General features: G+C 28.5%; 1 protein-coding gene across 9 annotated transcripts in view; it reads right to left on the bottom strand.

Annotated features, from left to right (window-relative positions):
- Positions 1 to 17,291, bottom strand: part of LOC107452087 (neuropilin and tolloid-like protein 2) — a 42,594-nt gene that overhangs the window by 4,230 nt on the left and 21,073 nt on the right. For 5 of the 9 annotated variants that reach the window (XM_071179822.1, XM_071179825.1, XM_071179823.1 and 2 more), the window contains exons 6-12: positions 14,110 to 14,270; positions 11,764 to 11,954; positions 11,416 to 11,572; positions 10,247 to 10,279; positions 7,096 to 7,251; positions 6,002 to 6,205; positions 4,108 to 4,215 (exon numbers count right to left, since the gene is read on the bottom strand). In XM_071179822.1, coding sequence (XP_071035923.1) covers positions 4,108 to 4,215; positions 6,002 to 6,205; positions 7,096 to 7,251; positions 10,247 to 10,279; positions 11,416 to 11,572; positions 11,764 to 11,954; positions 14,110 to 14,270 — 1,010 coding nt within the window. The remainder of the gene's footprint in view (positions 1 to 4,107; positions 4,216 to 6,001; positions 6,206 to 7,095; positions 7,252 to 10,246; positions 10,280 to 11,415; positions 11,573 to 11,763; positions 11,955 to 14,109; positions 14,271 to 17,291) is intronic. The other 4 variants (XM_071179827.1, XM_071179828.1, XM_071179829.1 and 1 more) reach the window with 2 other exon arrangements.

Raw genomic sequence — 17,291 nt, 5'->3', positions numbered from 1 at the left:
TTATGAAGTATTAAAAAGAAATCAATTATGAAGTATTAAAAAGAAATCAATTATGAAGTATTAAAAAGAAATCATAAAAATCATTTAAACTTAAATTAAAAAAATACTTTAAACTGTTAACGGGTATGGCAAATATTTCATCATAGACGAATTACTACTACAATAGACACAACGACATTTTTTATCAACAAATATTATATGCAATATTATGACTATAAAGTAAAAAGTCCCATTGTGAAAAGAGTTGGACAAAAATTTATTCCCCTGTTGTCAGGTTAAAAGCGTGCATACATTGTACAAAAAAGATAATCAGTTAGCAAATTCATTGCATATCTTAACTTCTAATACTTTTGCTTTAACCCTTCATCACTATTTTTGCTTCTATTTGTTTTTTTCTACATTTTTATCTATTCATTCGTTAAAGCAGAAAATTTTTTACAGATATAAAAGATACTTAATTTCTGATTGGTATAGTATTCAATTAAACTGAGTATTGGATAATTATTTTTATGAATTTAAATATTTTCAACTTATTTCACTTCCACAAATGTCTTATAGCAAATGATAAAAGATTAGTGATTTTCATTGCTATTTTTTTTTTTTTTTTTTTNATTTTTTTTTTTTTTTTTGTACAGGGTGAGCCAGTCAAACCTGCATTTTTGAAAAGGGCGGAAGAGCCATGAAAGTGGGCGGAGAGATTTACTAAAATTACCATTGTGTCCCCCACAACTAAGCATTTCAGTCGACATGGAGCAGTGGTCTAAACAACAACGTTCGTTAGCTGTGAAAGTGAACGAACGTTGTTTTTCCAAATCGGGGGATATCCCGAAGTGGAGCAATTTCTTGGCATCCCCAATCGCGACCTTCAACGCTTATTATTGATAGGCGCTTATTCACCGCAGGTGGCCAGTCGACCGACCTCCAACGCTTGGGGAACTCAAGAGGAGAATCCAGTTGGAAATCGAGAGAATTCCTCAGCGTATGCTCCGTGATGTGATGGGCAGTTTCAGAAATCGCCTACAAGAATGTCTCGATCAGGAAGGACAACATCACACCTGCGTTATTTTTAAACAGTGAATGTTGTTTCTTAAATGCTTTTTAATGTAGATTAAGATAGTAACAATAAACTTTTGAGATATCCATCCGTTTATTTTTTACAGTCATTTCAAAAATGCAGGTTTGACTGGCTCACCCTGTATATCAATATATACAATTGGTACAATATTTAAGAAATCATCAGTATATATTCTTGAATAAAACTTTTCATTCTTGCTTAAGACTTAATCATAAGCTTTTTCCTGTTTCTTTAAGTTTTAGTACTTTTCTTTACAAAAAACTACTGAATCATAATGCTACACTTTAATATTTTTAATAAAGAATGGTCAAGGCTATGCTACAAGCAATGATTGTAGCATGGGGTTCTCAAAGTATAAAAAGAATCTTATGAAAAGTGCAGGATTTCTATGCCTTACCGTGCTATTTCAATGATTAAAGGGAGACTTCAAATTGAGCTAGTTAAATGATATAGGTGATAGATAAATTATGAAATAATATGAAAACATACAGAAAAAGCTTTCAAGATTGGGTTTTTGTAATTAGTAATAAAAATAGTATCGTATAAAAAATACCAGATTTAATAACTATGGAGGAATCAAAAGCAATAACTGCCAAAAATTAGACAGAATTATTGCCCTAAAAAGTAAATACTCAAATTCATTATTCAAATTTTCCATATTGTTTGAAATATATCGCAATATTTAAAAACCATTTGAGACTACTTTAAAAGTTCATATTAGTTTAGCTATATGTGCTAGTTCACTGACACAGTAGAGTTTAGCATTATTAACACTGAAAATCAGTTTTAAACAAGTTTGATTTATCAGAGCAATTTTGTTGATGTATTTCAACGTAAGCATCATTTTGCTGAATCCTTTCTAAATTGAGAACATTTTTGGACAAACATAACAGAAAGCTTCATGCTGCTATCGAAGGCATTAATGCAAAACAATTCTAAATTTTCTCCATAAAATTCTGAAAACTTAAAAAGATAAATTTTTCGACACGAAATCATATAAGGAGATCTTTGTAATAAAAGAGAATATTAGGGGCTGTCTGCAAAATTGAGACCATTTAGGTAAAAGATCTACTGGCAGTTCTGAATAAATATCATTAAAAAATCTTTAAGGCTATATGATTACTTAAAACTACTTGATATGGCAATTTTTGGTATCAGGTGACTGTTTCAGTGTGAAATATATATTCTCTGAAAAATACATAATAAACCTATGCACAGCTTTGTACACTTTAGATTCAAAGGGTAAAAAAATTATTAATTTATTAATATTGATTATTGATACATTAAAAAAAAATATTTTCCTAAATTTATTTATTAAATAGATATCAAGTATGGATATATATCAAATTTACAATTTAATTTTACACTCAATAATTAACAACAACAGAAAGAACAAAATAATTCACTGTCTTTGCTCTTTTTGCATCAGTTAATTTAAAGATTATATGGGATGAGTTTAAAGATTATGTGGGTATATAGTTAGGCTTAACTAAGTGTAGTATGATAGGGTATTCTTTTTACTGTGTCAGCTTTAGTAAGTATCGAATGTTCGATATTTTATAATGAAATGTGTAAATAATAATTTACTTGTTTGAATATAGCCCTACATAGTAATTTTGACACTGAAAACAAAATTCCTTTATAATTTAATTTTTTTAAAAGAAGAATAGTAATGGGGAGATAACAATATAACTGACATAGTATACAAAGTATTTTCATGGAAAGCAAAATAATTTCTTTAAAGTTAAATTGAATAGAAATACACGTCATCTATAAACAATAAACACTTTAATTTCCCCTCAAGATATTAATATTTACACTCATTTACATTTAAAATAAACCAAAAACTATTACAGTTTTCCTGTTTTTTGATGAAATTGTGCAAAGTTCAGCAAAGTAGATTCAATATAAAGTGAAACCCAATTTTGTAGAAATAAACATCTACTCGTTGATTAAATAATATGAAAAAATGCAATTCATTAGCATTTATTTTTTTAAATATAATCATGATACATTTATTTAAGAGCGTTTTTATTTCTAAAACAATAATTACATTTGTTTTTCAATGGGATATATACTAATTTTAGAACTATACTCCCTTTATGCCACTCTGTCGTAGAGTGGGTATATCAAAAGATGTTCTTTTGAATGCATTACTGTAAAAAAACAATCGAACAAAATAGATATGTTATGCATTATATTTAATTTTTATAATCCAATATACGAGGGTTGTAAATTAAATAGTGCCAACTTAACCTTGAAACTCACAGAAGGGTGGGCATGCGCAAGTAGGATATGGGAGCGGTAAGGTGGCACTGTTGTCGATGTGTAGAGTGCAGAAATTAGTCGATCTGCTTAGAAGGGTAGTTGTTGTGCGGCGTTAAAGTGAGGAGTTTCGTTTCCATCGCTCTAAAGCATGTTTTCAAAAGGTGATCAGCAGTCGTGGCTTAAAATAGAGGTAGGTCGCCTGTGGCAAAAAATGCAACAGAATGCTATCGAGGATTAGGGGAAGCTTGTGGCGCAAATGCTTTACCGTATAGGACAGTAGCACAATGGGTTAAGGCATCTCGTCTTCTTTCGTCATTAAGCATTTTGAAAACATGCTTTAGAGCGATGTAAACTAAAGTCCTCACTTTAGCGCCACACAATAACTATCCTTCTAAGCAGATTGACTGATTTTTGCACTCTACACATCGACAACAGCGCCACCTTACCGCTCCCAGATCCTACTTGCGCATGCCCGGCCTTCTGTGAGTTTCAAGGTTAAGTTGCCACTATTGAATTTACAACCCTCATACATAAAATGCACCAAAATTTTTGGTAAAATAAATCGGATAGTTTGATTTTAGACCCTTCTATAAAAAAAAGCTTGATTTTATGCCCACTGTACCCCACCTGATCCTATCTAAGATCTGTTAATCTTACACATCAGATGGAAAAATATCATTCTCCAGTATGTAATTATCTAAATTGTAAAAACAATTTTTATAGAATTAAAATACACAAATATTGAAAACTAACATCAAACATACTTGTACATTCTAGTTCATCACTAGCATCAGGGCAGTGCTCTATACCATCACACAATAAACTTGGAGATAGACATCTTCCCTGACAATATGGTAGTTTACGACTGCAATCTGAAAAATAAAGGGTAATCGTACTTTCCCAATTAACAAGCAATTTAAAATGAAAACATTTTATTTATTTAAAAGAATATACTAGAAACAAATTTCTAAGAAAAATTATTACCTAACCCAATTCCACCAATTTGGGCTGGTATTTGTTTAAAACCGTGGGAAAAGAATTTTTATATGTATGTGTAAATTCAGAAATACTAAATTGATAAATGTTGAATTTAAGAGAAATTTTTTTTAGAAATACATGCTCGTGGATTAAAAATTTCATTCTAAAGTAGTTAATAAGAAAATTATTTTAGGAAGCTTTCCCAATCTAAAATTTTATTAAAAAATTGTAAATGCTACTAAGACTTTTTTTAATCAGATAATTAAACTGCAGAACAAGAAATTTCAAAAGGAAATGAAATGATTACGGTACTAAACATTTTTGAGAATAAATAATTTTGTAGACTATTATTCAGTGTAACAGTTAAAACATTTAGTTATTGAATTGTTAATTAGGGTCAAATATATTAAATCAAATGAAAGAAACTGATAAAAAAAAATATAGAAATATTTAATTGTTGATCAAATTTCTTTTCCATAAAATGATTAAGAGCAAAAAATAATGTTGATAAGATCTCATGAATCAAATATTTGTGCACATTTGTGAACAGTTCCTAAATTAAAAATTTGGTTAAGATTCTAAAGTTTTATTATTAATTAAAATAAATAGATTTATCTCTTTGCTTATTTACTTTAAATTAAAATGCTTAGATAGCCAATTTCCAATTCGAAAATTGAGGTAATTTTATATTTTCACAAAATGAACACTTTAACAATAATAATTTTTTAAAAAAAAAAGACAAATTTTTTATTTTAAACTACAATTGCACAAATATTTAGAGCATATTAAGAAAAGTATGGAAGAGTGAGTGTCACACCTAAGTCCAAAAACCTTAAGTAAACCTTAGTCGAAAAACCTTTTTTTTTTTGCCATTTCTGAATTAAACATCAGCATTTCAAGATGACAGAATTAATATAATTAGTTTTTTTGTTGTATAAAAATGGCAAGAGAAGAAAATTAGCAAGCTTATTTATTTCGAATGAAACAGAATTATAAAAGCAAATTCAGGTTAAAAATGAACAAAAGAGTGGAATTTGATCATAAACTATAGAATAAAATACTCAAAAATATGTTGCTTATTTATTATAAAATAATTTTTTTTCTCCATAAAAGCGTTTTTTTTTTCGTCATAAAAAATTACCATTAGAATCTTTTATAATGCATTGCACTTATATGTACAAAAACTTCTCAAAAATCAAGACAAAAAAAAAAAGGTTCTTTTAACTTCTTCTAACAACAGTGCCAGAATCATTAGTTTATAAAAACAATTTTTAAAAAATCTGCAGAATGTTCTATCAGACCTGTATCATTATTAGAAAAATTGAATAAATGAGACTTATTATTTCTTGTCTAAATAAGTCATCTATCAATTTTAACACTAAAATCTAGATTGTTAAATTGCTAAATGTTGACATAAGGTAATTCATTATATTTACAAAAATTCAGATTCTGAAATTTTTTTTAAAAAATAGATGGTCAAAAAATCATAGCAGCAGTTATTTTTTCCAGCATTATGCTACGTTTTATTATATTAATATACTTTACTAAAATTTAAGTATACAATTCTTTGCACTTATAAACAAATTATAGCAAAAATTCTATAAACTTGTGGTGTGAGAGAACTTTTAATTTGATTTGGTAATGAGAATTGTACAGATTAAAATAAGAGGTTTCACTTACTGCCATTATGATATGTGCTATAAACCATTTTAACAGAAGATAACTGATTCAGTGTACCAAAGAATCTTATATAAAGACCTGTGTAAGCAGAAACAGTGACTTCACTTGTAATAGAACTGCAGTTCATACTGGCGCAATCAAAACTTGTAACGATTGGAAACTTTGAATTTCGTCCTTCTCGGAACTCTAGAGATGAATTGGATCCTAAAAATATATTTAGATAATATATTAGCAAAAAGAAGGTTATATTGCTAATGATTGACTAAGCTTTTATAGTGCAAAACCAATAACACTGTATGAAAATTTATTTCATACAATATGTTATAACAGATTTTTAAAAAAAAGTATTTTGTAATATATATGCATACATCTGTACATTCCAGAGATTAAGTCAAACTATTATAGGTAATAATATAAGAAAGAGCTTCTATAATAAAATACAAGCATTCTCATATGTTAAAATACGAAAAGTTTAAGATAAACGCTAAACTTCAATCGAGATACAACCAACATAAATTGATTAAGAGAGCTAATGAAAAGGCAGTCATTTGTTAAGTTTAAAGTTTTTACAACATTGAAAATAGGATAAAAGACACGTAAAACCAGATTATGTAAATGCAGTTGAGTTAAAAATTTAATCTAAATTTTAAACTTTAAGGAAGTTATTTTACTCTCAGAAAAAAATATTGACCATTTGAGATAAATGTAGAGTATAAAAAGAAGCCAGTAAATGAAAGAAACTGCTATATAAGTACTACATCACTCTGGATAAATAACAATTTAATAATGAATTTTTTAATTAAAATACAGTATTTTAAAAAAAAACTAACAATTACTTACTTGGTTTGAATTTTAAACAAAATAAATTCAAAGTAGTTTAAAATTTCTATTAATATTTATAAATTAAAATTTTCATAATTAATTTTTGGTTGAAATAAACCTTGAGTTTACTTACGTAGTAGTTTTACAATTACTATTGCATTTAGAGAGGACTATTTAAACTAAATAAACTACATTTTGATTCTGAAATAACTTTCAACACTATGTAATAAAACAAAAAGGTGAATAAAATCTTAGTGTGAAATAAAACTAACCAGCATCAACTAATGAGATATTAGACACAGTTAAAAGGTATGAAAATTCTTCAGAAAATATAGGAGTTGTGATATGCCACAGGCAGTCATACAATCTGCTTTCTTGAGATTCTAAAATTAATAAACCGCCAAATCCAAATTTGGAACCACCACAATCTGTAATAAATAATTACTAAAATTAAAAATTGAAGAACTTTAAAGCCATTTATATATAACTAATAATAAAGTATTAAGGACCATTCAAATATTAATAAACATATTTTTGGAAATTTTAAATACCCCTCTCCCCTTTGCCGAAAAATAAGAAAACCACGAACCTCCCACCAGTGTTTATGTAAGAAAAGTGCAACTCCCCAAGGTTCTTGATTCAATTTTTACTGTAGTAATCCAGTTTTAGATACAAACTTAAAAAAAAAAAATATTAACTTTGCATTAAACAAAGATTACGTTTTAAATCATTTTATGAAATGGTGAGTCAAATATTCTTTTGGAATCTTTTATGTTCAAAACCTTTGACCTCTGAAACTCTTAAAAGAATTTTTTTTTCTAGTCTCTTCTTTCCCAGAATACAACTTTATTGCACATTAGAAATTTTTTCACCTTTAATTTTTTCATTTTGCTTTTCAAGATTTTAATGTCTTATGTAAGCATTGCTCATGCTCACCCTTCATCAGTAAAAATATCACAACTCCCCCACCCCTCCATTCGGTGTTTAGGGTAATAGTAGAATGATCCCTCAGGTTGTTTGGAAAGTAATTTCGTTTTATAGCAATTAAAATGAAAGACTATTTTCTTATAGCTAATAAATATTTCATTAAAATACATATTGTCCATTCCGGTTCAATACCTTTAGCCATTTTTCTCACAGCAGCATGTTATCACTCCCATACAATGTTCGTTCTTCGCTGGCAAAAAACTAAAACAAGTGATTTTTGACCTCTTTTGCTTTGAACTAGTTTTATTTTACCTCACAATCTCTTGCGATTAGCATTGATGAAAACTCATTTCTTGTCTGCAGTGATGATGCACTTAAAAAAGGAATTATTTTATTTAAAAATTTCAAGACTTTAAAAAGTAAATCACACATGTGAATGCAACAGAATAAATTTCTTTCAGAAAGAATATGAAGACCTATAGGTCGGGCTTTGAGATTAAACCCTAGAGGTTTTCAAATGGTCAGAATTCAAACCAATTCAATAAATTTAATCTCTCACAGATCTCACGATTTGTTGTTTGTGGCTTGAATCTATGCTTTTAATGTGTTTTCATTAGTTTCAACTTGCCTTTCAGAAAGGGTTGCATATTCAACATCAAAATTGCATGATCGAAATTTTTCTAATCAGTTTTGACACAGACCTGTCAATACGCCTTCATGCACATGAATAGCATTTTTACCTTTTCAATAATTAAAAAGTAAAATATGCCGTAAATGCTGCTTTTCACTCTCCATATTTGAAAGGTCTCCAAAAAAAAAAAAAAAAAAAAAAAAAAAAAAAAAAAACTACGGTATAGAATCAATCTACCTTATAAGCAAACTTTGCTACACCAGCTGTCAAAATATGTGGCTTAAGTGCGAAGCGGGCAGTGAAAAAATACAATTAAATCCTCTGTTAGGAAAAAACGAAATTACTTTTCGAACAACCCAATATATACACTATGAAAATGATATACACTACAGCTTTAGAATGATGATGCTATAATCCTAAAAAAAGAGTTTGATAAGAGGATAGCCTAGCTGTAAAACCTACTAATTGTATAAGTTTTTTGATCAGTTACAATATGAGTATATTCCTTTTCAATTTTAGCCTATTAAAATTTTATTTTATTAAAAGAAAAAGTTTACTAAAATGCTTAAAAAGAAATTCTGTTATATTTTCTTTATTTCTCATTTAAAAAAAATAAACAAAGGAAAAAGTTGATGCTTTATAAATGCTCTAAGAAAATGTTTTAATTAAGTGTCTTATTAATTGATAAAAGAAATTAAGTAGAATATCAATTTTGATAAAGTTAATTGTATGAATTATGACCAAAGTAAGCTAAATATAACTGAATTGGAAGATAAACATGCATGAAGATAAGATCCATGGATGCTAACCCATAGCAATATATTTCTGTAGTCTACATTTATACAAAGTTTCCTTTTCTATTGCATTATTACAACAAATAACTATTTTTACATGAAACAGTGATAGTTTGCCGCAGAAATACACAATTAAAAACACTACATAACAAAAAAGTAACACATAAATTGAAATTCAATTTTCTTTCTGACAATTAATTTTGAAATATTTGCTTAAGAGATTTAAAATTTCAGAAAAAGTTCATACAGTTTTATTAAAAAATAAAAAATTTAAGCAAGTACAAATACAACAAAAGGGTTTGCTTCCTAATTGCAAGTTAGGTACCAAAAAATGACAGAGAGTTCACTAGTTGAAATATATATATATATACATATATATATAATATGAATTTAACAAATCCTTGAATATTATTTCCTTGTTAAATTCGCTTTCTTAATTGATTATTCTAAGCAAGACTTTTTCATGCAATTAGTAATCAACATCATGTTTTAAAAATAGATAAAAAGATGCAGACCTTCACTAATATAAGTTTTCCCTTAAAGAAGAGGGATATTCTAAAAAATTTAGCAACCTAATTTGTCAACCTATTATAATTTGGCATATGAGTTTATTCTTTTTTGGCATGTGACATAAATGATAGAGAGAACTTTTCTCTAACAAAAAAGCAAATCAATTTCAGTGTAAATTTGATGCTCACCTAATCTTCAAATAAATAAAATCTTTGAACTTTCACCCGTAACTAGAGCTTCCATTTTATCTCAATTTGTCCATACTGTTTTACTACATATACATAATATTTATCAGTAAATGTCAGTGAATAAAATTGAGAAATGAGTCTTTTCAAAATTTTGAAGCAAGTATTAAAATTCTTTGAAATTAAGCTCCTAGTATTTTGCATTTCTGGAGGTACATCACTAAAAAAATTAACGCATCCTATTTTTTATAAAAATTTTGCTTAAATTCTAATTTTCTTTTTGATTAAAAACATTATTTAACAGTTTGATAATTTTCTATGAAAGAATATAATATACAATTGTAAACAAATTTAATCAGAAATAAGAGTCACATACCTGTAAATGGCTTTGATGCTTTTACATCTGAACCTACAATTACACAAAAAATTTGAATTTCAATAAACAAGATTTTAAATAAACAAGAATGAAATATGAGTAGAATATTAAATTTAATAAATGAGATTTATTTAAAATATGGGTATTGCGTATCACTTGTTTAAAAATATGAATAATTATCAATATTTTCTGGTTACTAATATTTAGTTTAAATAACCTAGAGAAAAAAAAATAATGTAACACACAAGATTCTAATTTAGGTTTACTTATTAAGTTGGCAATTATTAACTTGCAATAAATAATACAAATGAAGTTTTAAAATCTGATTATCGAATAGAAAGTTATCAATATTGCACTTCAAAGGTTATTTAAGGATAATTTAAACATTCCTGATTATAAATAAAAGCCTGACACATCCTTGATGTGCAGCTAACGGTAAAACCTATTGCACTACCAAATACTAAGTAAAGCTTCATTTTGAGATACAAAATTGGAGATATAGAAATTAAAGAAGACCAGCTTTCATGCCACCACTGGGAATAGAACCCTAGTTTAACACAGTGATAGTCCAGTGCCTTAACCATGTGCCATCAAGGCTCAATTTTATAATATTTAACAGAATTTTTTTGATGAATAAAAAACAAATATAGAATAAATATTTTCTTTTTTGAAATTAATAAATTATTTATAGCGTAATTACATAAATTTACATTAAAATGTGTACTTATTCTTCTTAAAATAATCTACATAAATATTTAATGACTTTCAGTTATATTCAATGCTAGATAATTCATAAATTCAAGATAAATTAATAAAAAAAATCTGATTTAAATAATAATGGTTTTTTTAATAATAACAAAATATTTTAACCTTTGTAAATGCTTTTTTTTTTTTTTTTTTTTTTTTTTTTTTTTTTTTTTACTTAGCTGGATTTTACTAGAGAGAACACTTATTGTGAGCTATAACAAAGGTTAATCTTGCTATACTTAATTCACAATTAACAATAAGATATCAAGAAAAAGTATGCAACTTTTTCATGTTCATTTAGAAAATGTCCTTAATAAAAAAAAAAGGTGTTTTCACCCAAAGAATATCAAGATGCACAAAACACATTTTTAAGCAGAAAAAAAAATATTTATAAAAAATAAAATAAAAACTTGCTGACTTACTTTTAATAAAATACGCCACTGCTCTGAAGCCAGAATTTCCAGGCTGTGAGTTTGCTTCAAATTTCAAGGTTAATTCATTTTGCTGAGAAACGAAAACAGGAGGACGAAATACACCACCATAAATTCGATCTGGTATTGTATGATTGTGACCAATTACCTAAAACAAAATAAATGGTTACAGCAGTGAAAATTCTGGGTTTAAAGAGAAGATATATTTAAGATTATGGGAAAGAAAGCAAAACTATCATTAGTGCAAAACGTTTAAAAGACAGATTAATACTAACAAAAATAAAATAAATAATAACTAAACTTAGTCACAACAAATGTTGAATTATAAGCAAAACTCACCTCAATATATGAAGAAAAAGAAATTTGAAAATCCAAAAACAATAGCATTGCACGACCATCTGGGTCATTTGTATGAAATGTGTATTCAGATTGATAATCAGCAGAATATGAATTAGGAAAATATGGAGTTTCTATGAAATGTCCAGAATGGAATGGTTCATTAGGCAGACCTGTAATAATGTAATTATTTCCTGTAAAAAAATATAAAATTTAAAATATAAAAGATCTATAGCAATTATAAAACATACTAGCATTCATAAAAATCTATAAATGCTAATTAACATAGTTTATAGAAAACAATTTTTTACCATTTTGTATTTTTAAAAGATTAGATTAAGGCGGGAAAGAATACTTAAGTTAAATATTAAGAAAAAGGATGTGTGTGAGGTTCATAAAAATCTATAAATGCTAAATCTTTCATAAAAATCTATAAAAGCTAATTAACATAGTTTTTGTAAAACAATTTGTTACCATTTTGTATTTTTCGAACATTAGATCAAGGCGAAAAAAATATATTTTAGTTAAATATTAAGAAAAAGGATGTGTCTCTTGAGGTTCAATTAAACATTCTTATTTCTTCACATTTTTAACTGTAGATAGAATAATCAATTTCGGTAAAATCTTGCTGTTTCTTTGAATAGCAAACTATTTTTCTGTTAGTTCATATAAGTCAGTGAGCAAACAATGTTACAAATTAATAGTTCCACTGTAAAAAAGTTAAATTAAGTTTTAAATTGTAAACCAAATTTGCATTACAAGAATTCTACACCGAAAAACTTATTTGGATTCTAAAATTATTATAAATACACTTTAGAAATGGTTGTTACTGAGTAAATTTACTCAGTATTTATCAAAAATTAAGTCTAAGTAAAAACTTCTTGTTTTATCATTTTTTGTATCATTTGTGGTCAATAATGTAGTTATTTAATCTCTTAAGGGTTATGCATAATATGCCACAAATTTTATGTTTATGCTAGTTCAATAAAAAAAGTATAAATTTTTAGTGCAGATATCTTATAAAAATTTAAACTAGATTTGATAAACCTAACAAAAAAATATTTTAAGGTGCTTAACGATTTCAAATAAGATGATTTCAATGTTTTTACTGAATCTCAAAAATATGTTTAGCTATTATAAAATTTTTAAAATAATATTTTGCTAAAGAAAAAAAAAACCACACAGTAAATAAAGTGATTGTAAAATATATAAGTGGATAAAGCTAATTGTAAAGTAAATAAAGTGAAGTAAATAAAATGAAATAATTGAATATGAAAACCTTTTTCTTCATTTACTGTAATTCTTATGGCTAACATATAAACAACACCTTTTCAAAAATTAATTTATATTAAAAGTAAGCTATAATTATTTTTTGTGACCTTTATTAACAAACATACAGAAATGCAGAGAGTCAGTTTTGATATTAAGAAACTGCATTTGAAGAGAAAGTAAAAATTCAATAAAAATATCATTCCTGTTTAAAGAAGTTGGGTTNTACTTAACGCATTGGAGGAAGGTGAGAGACAAAACAGGTGCTTCAATCCTACAAAAAATTAAAATCCTCTCACGATTGCGTGAAGTCCACCTCCAATGGATCCCTTCTCACGTTGGGGTTCTGGGCAATGACATCGCCGACACTCTGGCTAAGGAGGGGACGAAAGAAAATCTGATAAGTCCAAATTCCCTCACCTTCATGGAGCTGGCATCAAAAAAGAAAAAAGAAGACCTCGCTTCCTGGCTCGTACCCCCCAAACATCACTGGTACCAGAGCACCAGTCCAGGAGGTGCACTCAACATTCGGTGCAACCGCAAGGACCAGACTGCACTTACCAGGCTTATCAGCGGCCACCTTAAGTCCCTTTCTTTTGAGGGTAGTATTAAAATCTACCCTAACTGCCCCAGGTGCCACAACATGCAGGCTTCCCCCCAACATATACTGGACTGTCTAGGTCTGGACAAAAGGGACATTCTTAATAACACACTTATGGTGGCCGACTTCCTCCGGGTGATGAATTTCATGGACATAGTTTAGCCCTGCTAATTTTGGGGATAAGGAAGAAGAAGAAGAGAAGAGAAGAAGTAACTATATTTACCCAAGCAAATATAAAAACATTAATAATTTTGCTGAAACATTTCTTGATTTTCAAACATGTTTTTTTAAGTTACAAGAAATCTTAAAACTTTTACCTTAGTATTTTATCAATAAACTATTAAAATATTTAGCATTAATAAGCAACATGATTAAAATTTATTCAAACCTTAATGCCGAATGACATGCATAAACAATCAATTCATTACATGAATGCACTGCTGAAGCATTAATATGAAGAGATCAAAACTATAGCTTACTTTTTACCGAGAATAATATTACAACACCAAAGGCCATAGAATTCTCATGGTGAAAGTCTATGGCTAGGTAATTGCTTCTTGATTCAAAATAGATGTTCTCTTTATTTTCTCCACAAAATTTTTCCGTATTACCTGGTTCAGCTATTTCGAAGTAGTTACATCTACATATGAAAAATAAATTTATGTTTATGAAAATCTTATGAAATGTGGAAATCTTTTATAAACAGCAAGTTTAAATTTTTTGTGGCAAAAATTAATTAGAATAATGAATAGATTCCAGACTTTTAAAGAATATATTTTGTTTAGACATTCAAAGTTTTAAATCAAAGTATTTTACATTAGAATGATGAAGTGTAGTAAAATCTGAGATAGAATTCAAGTGGTGAGTAGATACAGAATCTAAATCTTATGAAAGTTCTGAGAACCAGTTCTTGAAATTTTCCATACTAATACCAATAATAAAAATAATAAATTCTTTGAAAAGTCAAAACATTTTATGCAGTTAATGTATATAGAAAATATTATAATTAAAATTGATTTTTGTTTTGTGGCTAGAAAGTTGTGATCTGTCCCACCTATTTTTTTAAATTCATTAATTTTGTGGTTTGTTGTGTTATAGGAACTTCTCCAAATACTAGACTTTCGAGTTGGCAGGTACTATGGTTACCTACAGTTATGGGATTCAGCAGGTATACGCATGTCACTTGTTTAAAGGGCGATATTTAAAAATGTTTTATGAATAGATATATAAAAATTGTTTTTTATTCTTAACCCTTTCGCCTCGCAAAGCGCGAAAGCGTGCTTACCGCTGAGGCCGGCAGTCTCTCTAGCGTGTGTCTCCCCAGGGCCGGAGGGTTTTTCGATGTTAAGCCTAATTCCATGAAATTACCGAAATATCAGCGCGTTGTTTAATATTGTTCTGTAGAGTATTTAAGTGACATATGCTTTATATATATTTCTATGGATACTTTATTTACTTAAGTTATTTCTTGTTTAAATGTATATTTTACACATTTTATTTTCATTATAGTGTCACTATCACTACAATCCGAATCTGTTTCAGAATCAATATCTGAAATATTTTGCATAATTTCCTGTATTTCCAGCTCAGTCAAAATTTTTCGACGCTTCGACATTCTAACGGTAAAAAGAAAAAAAATTCAAGCCTGCAAGATCTAATTATCCACTAAAAACTAATCCGACAATCGAAAGTAGCGAGAGAAAAAAAAACTCCCTTACTTACTGTAAATAAATATCACGTGCTAATTTAAAGAGCCCTCATAAAACATTCCCCCCTCCACTCCTTCCCCTAAAAACCACGTGACTGTACTTTCATCTTGAGTAGAAGGTCAAATCTACATGTATCTGAAACCATATGGGCATACAATGCCATCTTTTGGAAGAAATTTCATTTTTTAAAACGTTCCGAAAAGCTGGCACAAATAAGTGACGGTCGGGGGTGAACGAGAAAACTCTCTGACACGCGGGTGTGTCGGCCGGGAAGTGAGCGCGTTTCTTGCTTGCACATATATGTGACAGTCGGCTCGAAAGGGTTAAGTAATGGTTATACATGCATAGTAAAACCTCTCGGGAGCAACCACTCTCTGTTCTACAGTAAAATGGTCGTTCTTAGAGGTTACCTCCACTGATTTCGAAATTGCTGTCGAAGGTACATAATTTTTCACGAACGATTTTCATTTAAGTCAGTGTCAATTTCTTGGTCGGAAGTGCCACTTCCGTTGGCATCACGAAAAGACAGATCTATGAATAAAATTTAGCGTCTATAAAAATTATAACAACTGATAGATATAATTATGAATGATAAAGCTATTTTAAATAAATAAACAATTATGTTTTTTTTTTTAAGTTGGCATTTAATTTTATATCATAAAAATTAGTTAGCATTAAAAGATAAGAGGTTTGCTTGTTTGAGATACTTATTTTTCTAAAATAATTTTTGTTTTTCTAATTTAACCTTCAACCCTAAAAGTAAATCATTGATTGCATCATCTATAGTGCACTCTGACTGCAATAGGAGGTTGTATCATCACAAAGATCTCTCGAGCCTCATACAAATATTTTGAATACATTTTAATCCACTTATTTCTTTTTGTTAAATCTTTTGTTTCGATATTTTTTCGTGTTTCCATATTGACTGTTTCCGAATTTGGTGCAGATGTTTGCCCAGTAGACGGGAGAGCTTTTAATGGACTCCTAAAGGTTTTCTTCAACAGAAAAAATTCTGGGTCTCCCAGAAGTGTCGTTACACAGATGTTGTCTTTCCTGGAGGTTTCACTGTATCAGGGGTAATTGTGAGCCCAAGTCAAAATTCCGAAAAATTTCTTGAGTTAAGCAAAAGAAGAAAAAACGGTTTAAATTGAAAAATCAGAAAAAAATTTCAACTAGGCTCTTTTTCTTTTTCTCAACATTTCTTAATTTACTTAAAATATATTTAAAATTTTACACATACCTATGATGACCTGGAGAAGTAATTAAAATGTACAAATATGTCTTTCTTTCCTGAGTTTGTGATTATAACAACTATTTACTGATAAAAAATTAATATTAATCATGAATATAAGCTTATAAAGAATCTCTCTCGCTCTCTCTTACAAACAAATAAAATAAACTGTGTTTGTTTTTAAGTTCCACCTTTGAAAAATTGATTTCTGGAAACTTCTGTGAACAATGATTTTTTTTAAACATCTGGAACACTGTTTTCACAACAGCGCGAGAATCTCGCCTAATTTTTTCTTTTCTCGCATTAAAAAACGATTAACGCGAGAAGTTCGCGCACTCTATTAATCAATTTTAAAATGCACGAATTTTCGAAAAAATTTCGTCTTTTGCCATTTTGAATAAAATCCGTTTCAATTTTCTTCCTTGGTCTTTCATTATTTTGAACATCAGTCCTTGTTATCTAGCTTCTCTATTTATCAGTATTGTTCAAAACCAGTGCTAACAGCAGAGTACCCCCCTCCCGAACCACGGAACCCCTTTCAGAACACATTTCTCTGCAACCATGTGTTAATCGTAGGTAAGGTTTCTTCATGTAAGACGTTTTAATTTTTTGTGCATGAATGTAAGATGGACAAATACCTTGTTAATACGACATCTTCTACTCCGTAACGGACAAATGAAAATAAAACAAATGTCGGTAGAAACGGTCAAAACAAAACAAA

Source organism: Parasteatoda tepidariorum, chromosome 4, assembly GCF_043381705.1.
Source record: "Parasteatoda tepidariorum isolate YZ-2023 chromosome 4, CAS_Ptep_4.0, whole genome shotgun sequence".
NCBI classification, from domain to species: Eukaryota; Metazoa; Arthropoda; class Arachnida; order Araneae; family Theridiidae; genus Parasteatoda; species Parasteatoda tepidariorum.
Note: the sequence above shows the minus strand (reverse complement) of the source record. Positions and strands in the feature narration are given on the sequence as shown.